The sequence below is a fragment of the Amblyomma americanum genome, chromosome 7 (genome assembly GCF_052857255.1).
Source record: "Amblyomma americanum isolate KBUSLIRL-KWMA chromosome 7, ASM5285725v1, whole genome shotgun sequence".
Taxonomy (NCBI): domain Eukaryota; kingdom Metazoa; phylum Arthropoda; class Arachnida; order Ixodida; family Ixodidae; genus Amblyomma; species Amblyomma americanum.
The window spans coordinates 44,750,846-44,769,830 of record NC_135503.1 but is presented as its reverse complement, the minus strand read 5'-3'; the positions used below and the strand labels follow the sequence as shown (position 1 = coordinate 44,769,830).

The 18,985-nt window shown below is 49.9% G+C and overlaps 2 protein-coding genes across 4 annotated transcripts in view; one reads left to right on the top strand and one right to left on the bottom strand.

The window, feature by feature from the left end:
* LOC144099003 (rho GTPase-activating protein 18-like) overlaps positions 1–18,985 on the bottom strand; it is a 201,440-nt gene that overhangs the window by 28,471 nt on the left and 153,984 nt on the right. The gene's annotated exons all lie outside the window — the stretch shown is intronic.
* LOC144097083 (uncharacterized) lies at positions 139–18,593 on the top strand. Of its 3 annotated transcripts, XM_077629871.1 has the most exons (5): positions 140–582; positions 6,505–6,576; positions 11,481–11,639; positions 13,598–13,904; positions 16,415–16,723. In XM_077629871.1, the coding sequence occupies exons 3-5, from the start codon at positions 11,515–11,517 to the stop codon at positions 16,595–16,597; spliced, it is 615 nt and encodes a 204-aa protein (XP_077485997.1). In that variant the 5' UTR covers positions 140–582; positions 6,505–6,576; positions 11,481–11,514; the 3' UTR covers positions 16,598–16,723. The 3 variants fall into 3 exon arrangements, with proteins under 3 accessions (XP_077485998.1, XP_077485997.1, XP_077485999.1); XM_077629872.1 differs by lacking the exon at positions 6,505–6,576 and having other exon boundaries at positions 139–582; XM_077629873.1 differs by lacking the exons at positions 140–582; positions 13,598–13,904 and having other exon boundaries at positions 6,424–6,576; positions 16,415–18,593.

Below are 18,985 nucleotides of genomic sequence, written 5' to 3'. Positions count from 1 at the left end.
GACGGTGGTAGGGAGGGTGCACAGCGGAGGGGACGAAGGCAAGAGCGGGTACACGGAATCCGGCGCAGGAGTCACGCGCCAGACGCTTTGTTTCTGCACCGCTTTGGCTTTCTTTGTTTCTATTTTTCCCCATCGCGATGGGTGCCCAAGGGGGAAAAAACTCTCGCGTCGCCCCCAAACTGGGCCAAACGGGGCCACGCGGGCAAGGGGGAGAACGGCTGAAGAAAGCACGCCGCCCTTGGGACCGGCCGAATCTCAGCCGACGCCGCAGCCCGCTGGACCTCAAGCAGCGCCGGGACGGACGCCCCCTTCTCGCAATCAGTCAACGACGCGCATCTCGCGTCGTCACCCCAAGTCGTCGCCGTCGTCTTCATCACGCGGTGGACACTCTTCTTCATCCGTCCGGATCACTGTTCCTCACCCCCCTCCTGCCCTGCCGGTTATACGCAACTGTGTGCGACGAAAGTGCGCCGGTTCTGCCTTCGGCGCGATACGTTCTTCGGGCGTGCTCGTTTCGAAACCACGCCGGTTCCCGTACTCAGCGGAGAAGACCGGTCGTCCCTTTTTGTCCTCCTAGTCCAGGTAGGCCGCCCTGCTTCGTACTTTCCTCCCGCTCGCCACGGATCTTGGAAATTAGGCCTCGAGACACGTTGCGCTAGACGGATTCGGTCTTCCAGAGGAGCCGCAGTTAAGGCAGCCATAACACACAGACTTTTTTTATATACATATCCACGCTTTGTTACGTTGAATGCGCGAGGGTACTGCGCCGAGGCCCTGCCAGACGCCCTCGAGCTCCGAATGAAAGCGAGTAGTTCAATGTCGAGGCCGCACTCTCGCGCCTTCGTGGCCGACCTGCGGAGAAGTGTTGTCGTGCGCAGCGCATGAACGGAAGGCCATGCGTTCTCGCAAAGGAGATGACCTGATTAACAAGCTCTGTGCAATTTGATACGGCGTGATAAGGAGCTCGCTCCAACGAGGTCATATCCAGCCCGAACGGCCTAGGGCGTACAGAAATACGTCATCCAGCGACGTGGCCTACCCTTGAGCAAGTGCAGACCTTTACGTTTAGGCGTTCTATGGCGTTCGGACATCGAGGATATGACGGCAATAGCAGCAGCTTTTTCCGGGCTTTCTTTATTTTAATTTTTTTTTATAAAACGAATCTGGGAGTGACATTTTCGATACGATAATCTCAACAAGAGTTGAAGCGCATCATGCTTCTTCAGAGGCAACGTTCTAAAGACTGCTTGCTAACCGATGCTGAAGAAGGACACCCAGGTATAGGCGAATCCATAAATCTGTGCGACCAGAAGTCAAAGCATATTACCCAGAAAGCAAAGGCGAACGCAGGCGATAGTATGCTGACGTCCGTCAAATAAGTAACATTTGTAGTGGCACTGCTCCGCAAATGACCTGTGCTGATATTAGCAACCTTCTGATGGTTCCTTCAAAAAAGAAATACTAGCTGCATATAAAGCTTGGCTTCGTCGGGAGCAACTGAGGAAGCGACTGAGCAAAGTCGTGACGGAAACAACTATGGGATCCAAACCCTTCCAATGTCGAATTGCGATATCTTTCTTTCGTAGTAGTATTGGACGTATAACCAGGGAAAAACACATATAGCCACCGTGCTATAGCGGACTAAAAGACGCGCACGTCCCAGACAGCGATGAGGAAACTGGCCTGCCTTCCTTGTTATCGGTGCGTTCATGTGTTTCAATGAGGCCAGCTGACCGCGAAGCAACCTCCTCCAGATCCAGAGAGCTCCGCGCTGTGCGTACTAAGCTTAGCACCGGCAGCCTTTAACCCCAGCGTTTCCGAGTTTTGGAGTTTCACTTCCGGGCGTTTAAAAAATTCCAAAGTTTTCATTTCCGCCGAGAGTATTTCGGGGGGCGCTCGCTCATTCTTAGCGGTGCTTAGGAGTTAGTGTGTCTATGTGTGTGGGGTGGGGAGGTGGGAGGAAGGGGGATAAGAAAAGCCCAGTTTCTGCTCACGTTGCGAAAAGAAAGGCGAATTTGCGGCGCGGGCAGCCAGCGCTTGGTCCACCGAGCGCGATTCCGAAATCCGTCCCACTGGGCCACCGCACCGGCGACGGGCCGCAGACCGATAGACGCGCACTAATTCTCTTTTTTCCCGGCTCCTAGATTAGCTGGCGCGTTTCCTGCATGGGCGTGGCTTCTGCGAACCGCAGCGCGTCCTCGTTTGGACGGCACAGTGAAAATTTCACCGAAAACGAGTTTTTTTTTTCTTCTCTATGCTCACTCCCCGTTTCGGTCCCATTTATGGAAGTTTATTGTGGTCGATTACAGCAAAGAAGTAGAGAACATTATCAGACTGTAGGCGTTGTTAGAGACCCATATATCCAAGGTCCCGGCAGCGTACTAGTTCTAATGCTTGGCCAGTTGCGCCAGTACTTGTGTTTCTCCCGTGTATGTGGTTCGTCGAATAGTATGCGCACATCGTTCTTCTGTATCACCATGCACGAACTAGGCCCAACAGAAGTGTTATTGTAGTTCTAAGGCTGGTTTTATAAATTAGAGTCACGTGACGGTCACGGTAGAGCCTTGTGATAGTTTGGTTTATATGGTTTTGTTTACATGTGTTTAACGTCTCAAAGCGACTGAGGCTATGAGGGACGCCGTAGTGAAGGGCTCCGGAAATTTCGACCACCTGGGGTTCTTCAACGTGCACTGACATCGCACAGTACACGAGCCTCTAGAAATTCGCCTCCATCGAAATTCGACCGCCGCGGCATTGTGATAGTAGCAGTAGTAGTAGTAGTAGTAGTAGTAGTAGTAGTAGTAGTAGTAGTAGTAGTAGTAGTAGTAGTAGAAAACGTGTATAGAACCAGTAGGAGTTATGGGATAAAAACCTTCATAAACATCCGTCTACAACTTGTGATAGAAACAAACAAAACAAAAGCTGAATTAAAAGATGATTCAACCAGCCATTCGGCCTATATGACGGCACACCACGAGCAGATTTTCTTATGCACGACCAGTTGAGTTCAAGGCGCTAGTGCTGTTTATGTTTAAAAGAAAATCAGCCCGGAAAGGACCACGTTCCATCCTTGGGAAAAAGTGACTTTCCTTTTTACACATACAAATTGCTTTCAGGAATAAAAGCTAGGAACGTCGAAACGTGCTTGCAAATTTAGGCAATAGCATATGATTAGATAGGTTTTTATCAGCACATTAAAACGGCAGCTGCCTCTGTAATGGCTCTGAGAATCATGACATACCTAAAAACTAATGCCTCACAGTAAAGGTTCTTAAAGCTCATGGACTGTTCTCTCATCGTCCATGATTACGACATATGACACTGGTTGTGACTTTAGGAACACGGCTTGAGTAAGCCTGTGACATTTAGAAGCCGTGTGCCAATAGTCAGCGGAGACGTCACTGTGATGGCGAGAAATGACGGGCGCTTCGCCAAAAAAAGGTTTATTTTCCCACACCACCAATGACTGAAATCCATTCGCAATGCCTGCGATTTCGATGAAGTTCTTGCTTTATCACAGCTGGTGTGCGAAAACTTCCGAGTCAAATAACTCTTGCTTACATAGCGCACATGCGACAATCAAGCACCGAAGGAGCTCTGTTCATCTTTACCCCGCTTAGACTTCCTTTTTTTCCTCTTATTTACTTTTTCCGGCCACTAAGGACAGTTCATATTTCGTGCGCACTAGTACGTCGCTCAGACTCACTAAATCTGCAGCAGTCACGAATGACTGCCTTCAGATTACCATTTTGCCAACCTGGTTAAACGCTAAATCAGCAACTTAAAACTGAGGAACCAGTATTCGTACTCAGGCGATTCATGAATGAATTAATTCAATTTCCGCAAGGTCTGCTCGTTATCATATATATAGAGGCAGGGAATTGCTGGACAGAGGCTGAGAGCCGTTAAACGCGTCGGATTTTTCGCCACATAAAAGTCCTGCAGTCCCAAGCCTAATAGCAGGCAGGGTGCCTACCCCCTAAAACCGCGTTCCAAGTTGCTCAGCAACAGCAGCGTACGATCGTGGAATGGCTGGCAAATAGCCGCATTCATGACGACATATAAACGTGGCCGCGAATCCGTTCCAAGCAAGCCAGGGACAGGGCCTCTTTCTAGGCGGCCGCAGAGTAATGGGCGGAGGGAAAGCAGCAGAGCAAGGGCACTGAAGTCAGCGGCTCGCTGCCGTAGGGTGAGAGAGGTCAGGAGGTGAATTGCGCAAAAGGTCACTGCGCAGGCCGCCTATACGCGGAAAATTCGCGCGCGTACAGTTAAGTGAAGCATTCAGACACGGTGTCAGCGACAAGTGTTGGCACCACCTTTCTTGAGAAATTTCTGCCGAATGTTCGTGCTTCTTTACCTCCCGTAAGAAAAAAAAAGGGGGGGGGGGAGATTTGAAGGTGGTAGGAAGAGAGCGGAGGGGCGGAGTTGAAGGCCGAGTGACAGAACTTCCGGCGAAGCGAGTGACGACAGACTATAAGCGACCCATACTCAATTGGCCGACTGCAAAACCAATAGCGAGAATACCAGTATGAAAGACGGGGTAAAATCTGCAGCTGTTGAAGACCAACAGCAGAGGTCCCTTAGCCATGTTATGTTCCTTTCCTTCTCCTGCAGTTGACGGCTAGCCCACAAGCAAAAAAAAAATGTAACAGGGCTCAATTCATTACCCGTTTTACTGCAGCGTATACATACTGGTCCAGCTGCACGCTCATCTCAAATTTTTAGCGCTTTGTCGTGCTTTTGTTGTAAAGAAAGATTTTCCGAACTGATTCGCAAGCGATCCTCTTACATATTCCACTGATCCACTAACGGTCCCTCATCGATACAATACAATCCACCATAGATTCAATGGCATTCAAATACCAATCACCGCTGCATCGTTTCTACTAGTAACACTGCTAGCTCTACTTGAGCACGATAAGATTCGGATACGGAAATCTGCTAGTTGAGATTGCGGCAGTTCCCAGGCAACCCGACAGCCGTGGCAAGAACCGATGTGCGCATCGTTTCTGCGAATACCTCGAGGCAGGTAAGCACGACTCAGAGTGCACACCGCGATAAAAGTGCGAGACATAACTAATTTACCAGCATGACATAAAATTCAAACGATGAATCACTCAATAATTCAATTCCAGCCAATTCTAAGGGTTAAGTGAATCTGTACCAGAATCAAACGACCAGTCTGTCTGTCTACGTGTTAACCGATCGATAAGTTCATGATCGCTCTGTCAGTGGATTAAACACTTCATGAATTTCACACCAGGAGCCGATTTATCGATGAATTCAACCCATTATGAATTTTACAACAATCATAACTTATCGATGAATTCCACACTTCATCTGTTGTTTTTCTAGAGTATAAAGTATATTCTCTTCAAAACCATTGGGCTGTTGAGGATCTTACGGAGTAGAGTAGTCTGGTAATGAAATAATATCACAGAAACCAAAGCAAGTAGTTACATACAAGGTAAACAGACAAAACAAGTTACTTATTGTTTTCGGTTCAATTCTTCCAGGAGTGCGATGACAAGGGAATACGCGACTCTAATGCTCATATGGGCTGCATCATATCATATCATATGGGCTGCACCAGAAAGCAGAGATAGGGAAGTTTCTGTATAAGCAAAAACATTAGTGATCTCTGAGCGGTAACCAATGTCTTGCGTAACTGATACCGTCCATATCTTTCCTCTCACTTTATTCTTTCCTACACCTGATGATAAGTCCGCTCAAGGCCTATCTACATATTACAGTAAGTAGCTATAGTGTTCTCAAGGCAGCTAAAAAACGATCACCAAAAGCTGCAAAAAAAGTTCAAGATAAAAGCTCGCAACAGCATTTACATTCAAAGCACGAGCAGACATACAAATTTCCGCTTGTAAGTGTCGTAACGCGACATAAGATACTAACATATACATTAGCTTGCAGGCGATCTAAATCAGTTCGCGCGTTAATGTATTTCACGTAGAAAAACAAAGTAACATATGTTTTCTTCTAGATCTTTTTTTTTGTTTCCTTCATTGGTTCTCCAACTATCATCAAGTGATATTCTTGCGTGTGGACCAAAAAACCTAGAACACGACAATGCAGTCACGCAGCACGGTTGCCTTCGAGCCGGTTTCAGCTAAGTCAATCACTTTCCCAAGTCGGTCACCACGCCCGTTCCATATTCCGCCTAATTTAGACATCAGACGACGAACATTCGCTGCTCCGCCAAAGCAGCGTCCGAAGCACTTCTCACAGCCGTTTCTGCGCTTTCACCCTCCCTTTATTTGGCGACAACGCTAACAATGCAGCGAGCGAGATGTCGCCTCCGGATCCTGTCATTGTTGCACACCCCACGCCTGGCGATAAAGCCCCCTAGACAGAGACCAGAGCTCGTCAAATCTCCCCGCTCATCTATCCATTGTCTCGCGCAGTGTATGCACAGCTGTGCTTCGTCAAGCGACAAAGCACACACATGCGTGGGATCTACGAGATGCGCGTCTCCCTCTTCTTTTTCAGGAAGAGGAAAATCAACGCTCAGGGCCACGCCCATCACGGCCATCACTGGCGGCTACGGTGCCGCTATTCCAGGTACGTAGTCCCCTAGCGGCAAAATGCAAAGATCGCTCTTCCTCCTCCTCCGATGCCTATTTCTGTTCCCAGTCTTATTTCTGCTCCTCGCAAAATCCAGGAAATCCAAGGCCCACCGCACCGCTGACGGATGTCAGTTCTAGAAATGAACGGACGGGGTGCGCGGCTTATACGGATTCTGGCGACGACAAGCTTGACCAAACAGAAAGGAACACCGCTGCTTCCAGTGCGTGCCTGACAGGTTTTACGCGAGGCAAAGTTTCCGGCTTTTTTTTTTTTTTCATAACGTTCCGTGATGGCGTCATGAATATATGCGCCAGGGCAGACAGACTGTGAGTGTGTGCGTGTGACGGAACTGCAATTTGCGCTTTGCTTGCGGGGCGGTGAAATCCCCAAGCTTCCTAGAAAGAACCCTTATTTTCAATTCTGACTTTTTTTTAACTTTGTTTGCTACACGAACCCTCTTTACTGGAAGCAAAAAGCAGACTGGGCGCTCTCAATGTTTCGCTTTCAGTGCTACGCGAAGTTCGCTGAAGCACGGAACCGTGCTCGGGCGCGCGGTTCCGCATATACACGCAACAGTATATACACAACCGGTATATACACAACCATGGCGTACCTGACTTTCATTACCCTCGCTGCAGATGCTTACTGCTGCAGTGAAGCAGCGGCTTCCGCGGGCAAATTTAGCCGTCTCTACGCTTGAATCCACACGGGGCCCGTTACCGGTGAACGCACGGGTAAGATCCTGAACCGCTTAGAACACCCACCGCTTTGGCTCAGTGGTTACGGTGTTCGGCTCCTGAGTTCTCGGGCTCGATCGCAGTGGCACCGTTTTTCGAAGCAAGCGAACTGTGAAAAGGCCGTGTATTAACTTTTAATTCAAGTGACTTGACGGTAAGGAACTCCAGGCGATCGAGATTAATCAAGAGCACAGCATTCGGCGCGCCTCTAGCCCACACTGTTGCTCGGCGCGTATAGAGCGAGAGTGTATGTGGAAAGGTTAATCAGAACAATATGTCGGCTGACTGGCCTGCACTGGGAGAAAAGGAAGGAAGGATATAAAAAGGAGAAACGTACCGTAAATACAATCGTAGCTAAGGGTTTGAAACAAAAAAAAATATATACAGTGGAACCTCTTTATAACTAAACGGTTTATAACGAATTAATGGATACAAAGAGGGAATGACGATTCCCTTGTAAGTTCTGTCAACATGGGATATAACGAAGCTACGGCCATAACGAAGTAATCGTCGGGCCCCTTCAACTTCATTATAACGAGATTCAACTAGTAACTGCTTCAAACGCTCCCCACTTCTAAGGCCGCCGTTAATACGCTAAGCGGATGCAGGCCACAAAATATATTATTGTAGCTGCTCTTATTGTTACTTCTGCGAAAGCAGAATAGGGGATTCAAAACTCTCATGGAACCGAAAATGATCAGACACAACAAAAAGGAAGGTTTGATTATTTGATCTTATTCCATTCCTTCCGTCCTTCTTTCTTCTGCCCTCTAAAGAAAGTGGAAGGAAGGAGGAGGAATAAACGGCTACAAATTGAGGCACAATTTGGCGAGACGCCTACTTTTCTTGGCGGACCAAACCGCTCGCACAAACTCCAGAAGCTTCATCGCGAAGCAACGTTTCGACGACGCATACCGACCCTTTCTCCGGCGCTTCTTAAAAAGCGAAAGGATTCTTTTTTCGTTCCCTCCCTTTACTCGCCGAGCAAGCAACGGACATGTACTACGCACACATTCGGAATGGCCTTCTTTGGCCTTGCCCCATCTTCCGCGTCTATAAGCTGCAGAGTATAGTAGTCAGACCAACGCAAGCCAAAGAGCGCGCAGCGAACATCACTCTTCCTGCGGGCACGCATAACGAGGTTCGGCACGCGCTGTCAACTCACTGACGGAGAACGCCAGGACGAACGAACGAACAAGCAAACAAACGAACGAACGAATAGACGAACGAACAAGCGAAAGAACGGCAAACGCGCGAGACATCGCGTCCAGAGATGACCGCGGAACTACGAGCACGCGCGGACGCGAGTGGCCTTTCCACCAGCAGCCCCTCATCCTTTTCTTCGCCAGCCTCGGAAGCTAGTCGACGACCACCAGGAAAAGCTCTTCGTCTCGAAACGTCGGCGAGCAAGCGAGCGAGCAAACAGGAGGGGGAGACGACTCAGAACCAGGGCGCCTTGCTACTATTCTCGCCTTACCGAGAGCGCCTCGCTGCCTGGCTGGTTCTCTCTCTCTCTCTCGCTCTCTTTGAAGAGCGGTCACACGTTAAATGGGCGCCCAGTTTCTGAGGCTCCCGATCGCGACCGAACACCTTTCCCTCTGTCTTCGCGACCGAACATCTTTTTTTCTTCTTTCGCCGCTTTTATTCCTTCTGTTTCTCTCCGCTTTCTCGCACCCCCGCTGCTGTTCTCTAGAAGACTTAACACGGACAGTCAGTCAGCTCTTAAATCTCCTGAAGACACGGCGCTGCTCCTACCCGGCTTCCCGAAGCGCCGGCTATAGCGGGACCGCCGACGCGGCTAAGCCAAGTTCGAGCGTTCTGCTACTCCTGGCGATGCTGCTGCTGCTGCCTTGACTGTTAAGCGGAAGAAGAAGAAAAAGAGGAAGGGGTAGCCAGACAGCCGCTTCTTCTTTCTTCTTCTGTACGTTCATCAGTCATTTTTTTATTCTTTCTGTTTCGCTCGAGACATGACGCGTATTCAAGGCACGTAAGTTGCTCGTTCTGAGAGCTGGCAAGAAAAAAATACGATGCATTAAACACTGGGTGCGTGCGGCCAGCCGCGTCACGCGGTGGCGTTATATACGCCTCGTACGACGAAAGCAGCAAGAAATTCGCGAAAGCTTTGTTTTACTTTTTTATTTAAGCGTAACGAAGAAAGCCACACACGGAAAGGATACACCACCACCACTAGCTCCCCCCGTACCTCGACACTTGCCTCTCGCTTCCATTCTGAAACGTCTCGCTACCTCTCTACGGATCGCCGCGCGTTCGGTTGGCGTCGCGGTCGGGAGGTTGGGTGGGAAAGTAAGTCGAGAGTTCCCGGTCCAGGCGAACGCAGTTTGGCGATACGGCTCGAGGTGAAAAGGAAAGAAGTGCAGGGAGAGGGCGAGGGTAGAAGCCGGCCACGGAGTTCGGTCTATATATACGCGTCGCCACCGGGCTGTCCTGCCGGGCGAGGTATTGACCTTTGATGCTACGGGACAGCCAGAGTTGCTAGCTAACCAGCGACGATCTCGGGACGATCGCTACTGGTGCAAGTGCTGATATAAGTACGTGTACTATGTATACGTCTGTGCACACATAGTTGTATAAGTGTATGTAGGAGCACATACGGATGTACACGTGTTTGTGTGTGTACATACGGATTCTTTGTAATGAGATGCACAGCAGGACGACGAAGACGGTAACGACGATGGAAAGAGCGTTAGTGTGTCTGTGTGTGTCCCATGCCTCTACCTCTCTCGTTGTTGCGTTAGTGTGTCTGTGTGTGTCCCATGCCTCTACCTCTCTCGTTGTTGATCACTCAGTACAGCTCGTGGCTACTCCGCAAGCGACCGCGAGCGCGAAAAGTGCGTAAATATTTAATTTTTTTTTTTGCATTGGGTTGAACCATCTCGTGAGATTACATGAATCAGTTGACTAAAGTGGGCAGTAGTTTGCCTGGGCCATCGCTAACGCCCTTCACGTTAACGGGAAGCTGAAAATGAAATGGGACAGTTAAGCATGAAGCTTCTAAGCAAGTTTCCGAAGTCCTCGCCTTGACTTGTGACGTCGTAGGGGAACGCGAAGCGCGCTTCGCTACATGCCACTCCGCTATCGAGGGAACTGAAACCGCTGGTCAGTGGCGCCATCTCGACGGAAGCTTTGGAACCTGTGGTATGGCTTGATTTCCGATCTGCTGACAGGCCTGTCAGATAATAAGCCATAAACCACCATGTATGGTCGCATTAGGGAGCCGTGTGAAGAGGTAAGAAAATTTTGACGGGTTAACGCGACGTCAAGACGAGGAGTGTGGCTGTAATGCTTGCGTACGTAAGCCCATACCTGAACCGTACAAAGACAGCCACTAACTACGACAGCGTTGATGTGACTCAGGTTGTTTAACAGTCCATAGTGCAGTGTTTATCAACCGTTCAAATTCCGACCCCTCTTCTGTCGACACTGTCATCGTCATCCTTGTTGAACACTAATCATTCCGGAGTTAGCTTCTCGGTGCCAAAAAAATTAGGCCTTCGCCTTCGCGATGATCTTGCTCAATACCCCGACGCTCCTCGTCAAAAGAAGCGGACAATCTTTAATGTCGCTCGAAACGTTGGACCTGTTATTTGCCTAAAATGCTGCTCTAGATGAAAATTACGAAAAATGACACATATATATGCACAGAAAACGTACACACCACGGCGCTCAAGCACATAAGGGAGCAACCTCCAGGGTATAAATTAATCATACGTCCTTTTTAATTCAGCACTGGCATCGCCACGCACAAAGCCGAGTCGGTGCTGCCCCAAAACTTCAAAACATTTTGTCAACAGATGCGTGAAAGTGTGCGCGGTCCTCGCGCAATCAGGAGGAACCCCTGTGACGACGCAAAGCGACTGAACGTGCAATCATATGCTTGAAGTTGGAGGGAAAATAAGAGGGAGGGAAAATAAAATACAATGTAGAGATAGAAAAGATGTGCAGCCCACAAAGACGACGTCGATGGTTGCAAACCAACATGTGCTCCCGGGTCTGAGGAGTCGCAACACATCAAAACTTCTGCACACTGAAGGAATTAACAAAAAACAAAACAGCGATTGCAAAATGAACACGCTCACAGAAGGCCTGACTGTCCAGAGCTAAGTTTCAGTCGGCTCTACAAATGTTTGTTTTCTCACGCAGGGAGGGAGCCTCGTGAGAAGAACTGCAGCGCACCATGCGGCCCTCCACATTGCTAAGCCTGTGCGTGTTCGCTGTGCTGGCTCTGCTGGCGACGCAAGCACGGCCCGCAGGGGGCGCTCTCATCCTGCCCCTGGTCATCTTCAAGAAGCTGCCTAAACAGTGAGTACAGCGCATGCGCCTGCCTGCAGTGGCTACGCGAAGCCACCTATCGGTGCATGTGGCACCTGGACGTGCCGTGCACGCGGTCATGCATCAACTGCGAGGCGGGGACCCTGTGGAGAAGCGTTCAGACTATGGCGTAGTATGAAGCCGTGACTTCAATGCAGCGGTCGACGTCTGTGCGAAAAGATAAAGTTGTTCGAAGTTCATCTTAGTTCTTATCTGCCGAACACCACGTTTAACGTCAAATAATATATCTTTTTTTTTCAGCTACTCTTTGTTTTGTTGTGTGAAGCAAACCGAGTACGCTAATGCGGCGAAGTAAAAAATATAGTTTCTCTAAACATCGACAGTAAGTGAACTCTTTCAGCGTCAGAGTCCATCCATTGCGACGTTTGAAGAACGGAAAGAACAAAAAATTCTAATTAACGTTTATCCGTTAATTTCTTTTCTACACTGCCTCACCGTCAACTTACAAAGTTTTAAGTTCGCTCACACAAAGAGCTGCATCAGCGAACACTGCAGGTTTTCGAACGGTAAACCGATATGCTTTGCAAATTCTCTTAGAACGGACGTCTGTAGCGAGGCTTCCAGAAAAGTAGCCACAGACGTTGGCGTTTGCATAAAGCACACTTGTTACCAAAGCGCTATAGTCTGAGCATGGCATATTCGCTCGTAGAATAGCAGCCCGTGCACGCGACAAGCATCCCGCATTTGACGGCATGTTCATCGAAGTTGCAGCCACTAAGCCAGAACATGGATATACATACAGCCTTTGTCAAAAATATACTGCCCAAGGGATTTGCTTCCAAGCCATGCAGCGGGGCTCTTAAGCACATTTGACAGCCCTAAGCTTGAGAGGGTTGAAGGCGTAAGGTCTTCCTTCGTGAGGTTAAGGTCCCTTAGTATTGAAGAGGAGCCGCGCTGCATGGCTCAGAAGCAGACCCCTTGGGCTGCATACGTTTGACAAAGACTGTACCTTCGCACTAAGATTAAACAGCAACAACAAAATTGCAAGAATGCACTGTCCGTGCCCATGGCTGAGTGGAATATTTCACTGTTTGCTATACGCATGGCATGGTGTGACCTAAGCCTGTTTATAAGCTTGCGTGGCTATCCAAAAGGCTTGCTCGGCGATGACAGCGTGCAAACATCTAAGCCTGCAGCATGCACCATGCTACGCAATGTTCTTCTCACACACAGACAGGGCATCCCCGTGACTATGCATCGTTTAAGCCACAAGATCGAAGAGTTAATTTCAGAGTGACAGGTGGTGTAACTACATTAAAACAGCCAGGGTACTACACCGTCGTTTCGCGGTCTCTTAAGCAACCAGACACAATAATGCACCAGTGGTCCGACTACAAGGTTTCAGTATGTTTGGGAACGTCGAGCAAAGGCTCTACAGATACAGGCGCATCGTAAACTTTGTCAACACTTCCTTAAACGACATGCACTGTGTAGACAACACGGACACATCCGGACAACACAATGCAAGAAACGCAGAATTCGACTGTCATCTTCTGCACGTTAAAAAAAAGATGCAACACTAAAGGAAAGAGAGCTGTCCAACAGGCAGACATACTCTACCACTCGATACTTTAAAATTTTCACGCTATCTTCCGTTCCTTCGCATAAACACGAACAGCAACCATGTTTACGTGGAAGAACAATGACCGACGAAGCTGTGCAGCTTCTGTCCCAAAACGAAGCTGGCCTGCATGGATGAATGAATGAATGAATGAATGAAAAGTGCGCCCGAGCTGTACGCGACTGAAGGCAACTCGCGTCAGCGGTGCATGAACTGCTTCCGCTGCCCCACTCGTCGCGAAGACAGCGCGCTGCATGGCAGGAGCATGCCTCTGCGTGGCACATTCGAGACTGCGAGCCAACCGCATGCAGAAGCCGAGAGCGAACCGGAGCCGTCGGCGTGTTGCCGATTGTCTTGTGACACGCAGCGACCCGCACCAGCACTTGAAGAAGCTGCTACAGTTTGTCAATGTAGACGTCATCAAGGGCCTGGTAGGCCAGCTCATCAATTTCGAGGCCATCCTGAGACACTTTTCGCCGACGCCGGCGAAGACGTCGACGGCCGCCTCACAGCCCACAGTGGTGATGATGATGGACGAGCCGAGGCCCCCGGAGCCCACGACCACGACGTCGCCGCCGCCCAGGAGGGCGACCACGCCGCCGGCGATGCCGACGTTGCCAGTGTTCCCGACACTGCCGCCGATTCCGGTGACTCCCGAGATGGAGGCCATCCCCGTGAGCGTCTGTGTGTGTGCGTGTGCGAGGGTACGCTCCGAGCCGTGCTGCCCCCGGAGGCGGCATCAGAAGCACGGAGCGGCCTGTGTCTGTGTCTATGCCTGCGGAGCGGGTTGTGTCTGTGTCGATGTCTGTCATTTGTTCTGATGTGTGGTGAATTCCTCCGCAGGCTCTATTAAATTACCTCCGCTGAGACCTGAGATGGAAGCCATCCGGATGAGCTGCTGATTAACCGCAGAGGCAGGAGCCACGAATGACTCCTCTCTGTGTCTGTCAATCTATCTATGTTAGCCATCCCTGACGACCAGCCCTGCATGCACTAATGGACTAATGTCTAACCTGCCTATGCTAGGCCACTCGTATAGAGACAGCGGCAGACATCAGGAGCGACTTCCCTTCTGTCTATCTGCGATGCTTGTCAGACGGAAGTTACCCCGCGGGAGTATAATTTATAATCAAAGCACGAACACTACGAATGCCTTGTCTTTCTGAGCTTCTCGTCGGTCGCACTCGTGCTGTTGAGCTCCATACTTACGCATGCATAAAACGAGTCACGCCTGAATAAAAGGTGACAGCACTGACACAGGTACAGCAGACAAACCAGCGATTCGAAGCGTCTCGATATGCCGGAGATCAGCAAATTCACAACTTGTCAGCGCGTGGCATGCCAAGGTGCCGATGACGTCAGCACCCAGGAAATAATAATAATAATTGGTTTTTTGGTGAAAGGAAATGGCGCAGTATCTGTCTCATATATCGTTGGACACCTGAACCGCGCCGTTAGGAAAGGGATAAGGGAGGGAGTGAAAGAAGAAAGGAAGAAGGAGGTGTCGTAGTGGAGGGCTCCGGAATAATTTCGACCACCTGGGGATCTTTAACGTGCACTGAAATCGCACAGCACACGGGCGCCTTAGCGTTTTTCCTCCATAAAAACGCAGCCGCCGCGGTCGGGTTCGAACCCGGGAACTCCGGATCAGTAGTCGAGCGCCCTAACCACTGAGCCACCGCGGCGGGCCAGGAAAGATCCCCAAAGATCCCCAAAGCTAGGCCCTCGCCAGAGATGCAGCGGCTCGCGAAAGGTTCCGGAGGAAATGACCAGCTCACTACCGCAACACTGTCCATGTCTGTGTATATGTGTATGCAAATGTCTCCTCGGTATACCCTTGTGTTTACAGTCCTCTGTGTTCCTGTTTGTGTTACTCTGTAAGCAGTGCTGTTTGTCCACAGCGGCTGCCTTAAACGTATGAGGCATGTCACGTTCACGGTACATGCACGTTGTGCACGTACAGTTCGGGTCGGTTTAAAGAACTCACGGCGTATCAAACGTGCGTTTCGTGTCGGTTGCTTTAGAGGCTCTAGAAGCGCTAAATGCGAAGTAGACAAATATTACGAGCCACACCCCTCAGTTTACCACTTGCTACCCTTCAACCGTGGCAGTGACGAACGCATCTAAAATAGTCACGCTTTTGTTTGCACAAAATGCGCAACAAAAAGGGCCACAGTTTTACTCAATGTGAGCATCCCGAGACTTGTTCGTGTTTGTGTTGCCAGCCTATACAGATAGTTTATTTCATGTTTATCTGAGATACAGTTTATTTCATCGGTTCCTTTGTCCTCTATGCAGCTTCTATACATGCGTGACATTGAGCCTTAGCGCGCAGAGGATGGCTTGATGAGAAACAGGATAATTTCGAATAAGACGAATTATTCGCGTGCCAATAATAATATCGTTAATACGGCTCACTGATTCGCTCAGTGTGCTGAGCTAAATCTGCCCCGTTTCCAACTGTGATGTTGTTTTGAGATTTCGAGCCACGAGTATTTTGCCTGCAGTGCGTGCAAAATATAATTACAATTATTACATCTGCGCATTAAATATGCAGCAATGCGTTGCGACGAGCCAGTGTCCTGCAGGATGGCAGTTCGACTTGCGTTGTCTTGATTCCTCCTTAACGGCGTCAGCGTGTGGTGTGGTCAATCTGTGTGCTTCCCAGCCAGCTCGTTTAGGCAACGAACTGTATACGCGCCGCAATCTGCATGCGCAAGTGCTTAAAAGGCTATACAATGCTAAATTGTCAAGGCAGGAGCAAAAGTTTAGCTCCATACGAAACGCCTCTCCATTTTTTTTTTTCAAACATGAATTCCAGGTGTTACAAGGTTTCAACTGAAGCCTCGTAGCCGTGTGTTGTTGCCAAGAGAGTAGACAACAATGGCTGTCTCGTTTATGCCAAGAACTCAGAAGAGATATCCTCAGAAAGGGGTACCTTCTAGCAAACAACTGATAGAAAATATGTATTTATAGAGAAAGGTACGTTGCTAAGAGAGTCGGTTGGAAATCATTCTGCGAAAAGCTGCGCTGGCTGACGATGGACAAGTTGTGTTCACTTTATGTACTTGTCCGTCTTCTCAGTATTTATAGAGTCATCAGCTCACGCTTTCGACGCTTGGGAGCAACACGAATACGGTTGTGGATGTACTAATCTGGGGTTCTTCTTTTCGTACGTGCGCAGCAAATTTCTGGTACCGATTCCTCTGCCACTGCCACTGCCAATCCCGATACCGCTGATAAAGCCCAAGGTGCTACCGCTGATCCTGCCAAAGATGCCGCGCATCGGGATCACGCTGCACCTGGGGAAGGGATCTCCCCTGCGCCACCTACGGTTACACCACAAGCCCAAGCTGGTGCACGTTGACCACGGCCACGACGAGCCCGAGTACCACCACTCGCACGCGAGCCACCACAACCACCACCACCACGGGCCTCCGCAGCACTCGGGCGAGGACGAAGTGTACGAGGTCAAGAGTCCGCCGCCACAGTACGCGAGCAAGGACTGGAAGTCGTAGCCGCAGCCAACGCGTCCGTAGGAGTGCAGCCGCCCTGGTGCCCCCGCAGTGTTCGGACTTCGGTCGTACGCGTGGCCGTCCATGCGAGCACGTGGCAACATCAGCGCCTGTCTTGATGGGAGGTCTACAGAGAGCAGGGGGTGATGACGACGAATACAGACCGCGGTGCGCTCACGCCTCAAGAGAGCGCGACAGTCAACATCAGGCGACCGTTAACTCTCCACAGTCGCAGTGCGCGCCCTACTTACGATGTAGACCTCATGATGAAATGACTAGGCCACGAGTACTTGTCAGTTTTCTTAAGGAAGCAAAAGGGAGCAACTTATTGCCCGGCTACTGTATGGCATGAGAAGTGGCACCCCTGTAATGCGACGGCTGCTCGCGGTACAGTCAGCACACGACCGTAGTCCGAACACGGCTGCGGGGCGGCTGTTGTCCACACAAACCATCCCAAAAGTCCTTACACGCGCGGGGCTCTAGTTCCAAAACCCGTCACACTTGACCTGATCGTCGACCTGAAAAGGTCGCTCATCGTGCCGTCGCATGCAGAGGCAACGGAAAGGTTCTTCCCATAAGTGTCGCCATCTCCCTCCCACCCAATCACTTAAGAACCCGAACCTTCACTAGCACATCCCCCCGTAAAAAAGTTCGCATTGGATTACAATTGCACGCCGAGTGCTTTGCCTTCGCTAGAACTCTAAATGCTCGCAAGAAACGCATTAAACGAGCTTCGATGAATCATTTGCCCTTCACGGTAGGTGCTGACTCAACTGGCTGCTAATGCTTGGGGTTAGAATATACGACGCTGGACAGCCACTGAAAGTCATGTCCGCCAGGTTTCTAAATGTCGCGCATGTGGACGGCACAGCACACAGTCAACGCCCCTCGGCAAGTGTGCTGTTTTCATGGGCGAGGGGACGTGAGGGCCAGTAACAACGCATGAAGACTTTGTACAGTGAATGATAATTTGACGGCGTCTTGGGTCAACTGAGTGTCTTGACACGACGCTAGAAAGATGTTTCGCGAAACGCGACGAGCTTATGTGCACTGCAGAGACAGAGTCTCTCGACGGGTATACACTTCGTGAGCACCACTTCGAATAAAACGAACGCCTGCAGCCCTTCATCAGCGAAACGTATCCCAATCCCTCCCACCATCTCCTCACGTACATATTTCTGACTGAACCAGGCCGCGACGTGTCAACGTAAGGATCCTATGAGCCAGCCAGCGGCTCTTAGAGGAAAGATTTCTCCGGTTTTCTTTGTTGTCTCTTTATCTTTTTTTTTTGTCAATGAGGAAGCGCGCGGGCGTCCGCGTTATCGAAGTGGTGTTCGGCTTCGTCCATTTCGAGTCAAGCGAGTGCGCAAGCATTCTTGGGACACGCGTGCTTTCACCGAGGACCCGGCCGGCGGCGGCTTTCAGGGGTTTGGCTGCGATAAGATCGTCGCGGCGCAGCCTCACCTCTCGCAACCGCCGCTAGGGTCGCACGCATGCCTCTCTTAGTTATTAGCTTCAGCGGCGTCTTCCCGAGACCATGCTAGCGCGAAGCAGTCTTTGTGCTGGCGACAAGGTGGCTTCTTTTCTTTGCGGGTCATTCCTCCTCACTCTCATTTTTGAGGCGCGTTTCCCTCTGTACGCGAGACGTCTTCAGAGGTGTCCATGTCAGTGGGAACTTAACGCGCTCTTTCCATTTCACTGCCTGGCTTAGAAAGTCGAGACTTTTAACAAGCGCACTCAAATGTAAATACGAACCGCTCAAAATAAAATTTTGTTGTTGTCTGCACTGTGTGAAAGGCTCTTGACTCTCGATGTTTTTACAGTTTGCTATGTCCCCCTCATAGCCACCCTTCGGCTAACAAAGCCAAAACCGAAACTACGTTGCAGATGACGGTGGTGGTATTGTTTCTTATAGGAAAATATAAAAGAAAAGAAGGCGGCCTCACCTTAAAGAGACACTGGGGACAAATTCGTTCAATTATTGTTCTTAGTAAAAATTTATTCTTCGGCTCTCTCTGGGTATGTTGACATTTTGCCCAGCAGCAAACGACGGATTGCCATCGTTTTGAAGTGACTGGTTGCGTAGCATAGCCTCTGGGATTTCCACCCGAAAATCTGTGTCGACGCACGTGTAATACTTACGAAATCGGCCAGTAATAACGACACGTGTGTTTTTTTTTTTTTGGGGGGGGGGGGGGGGTATTTTCTACCTTGTAAAAGCTCCATTCTCGTTGGCAACC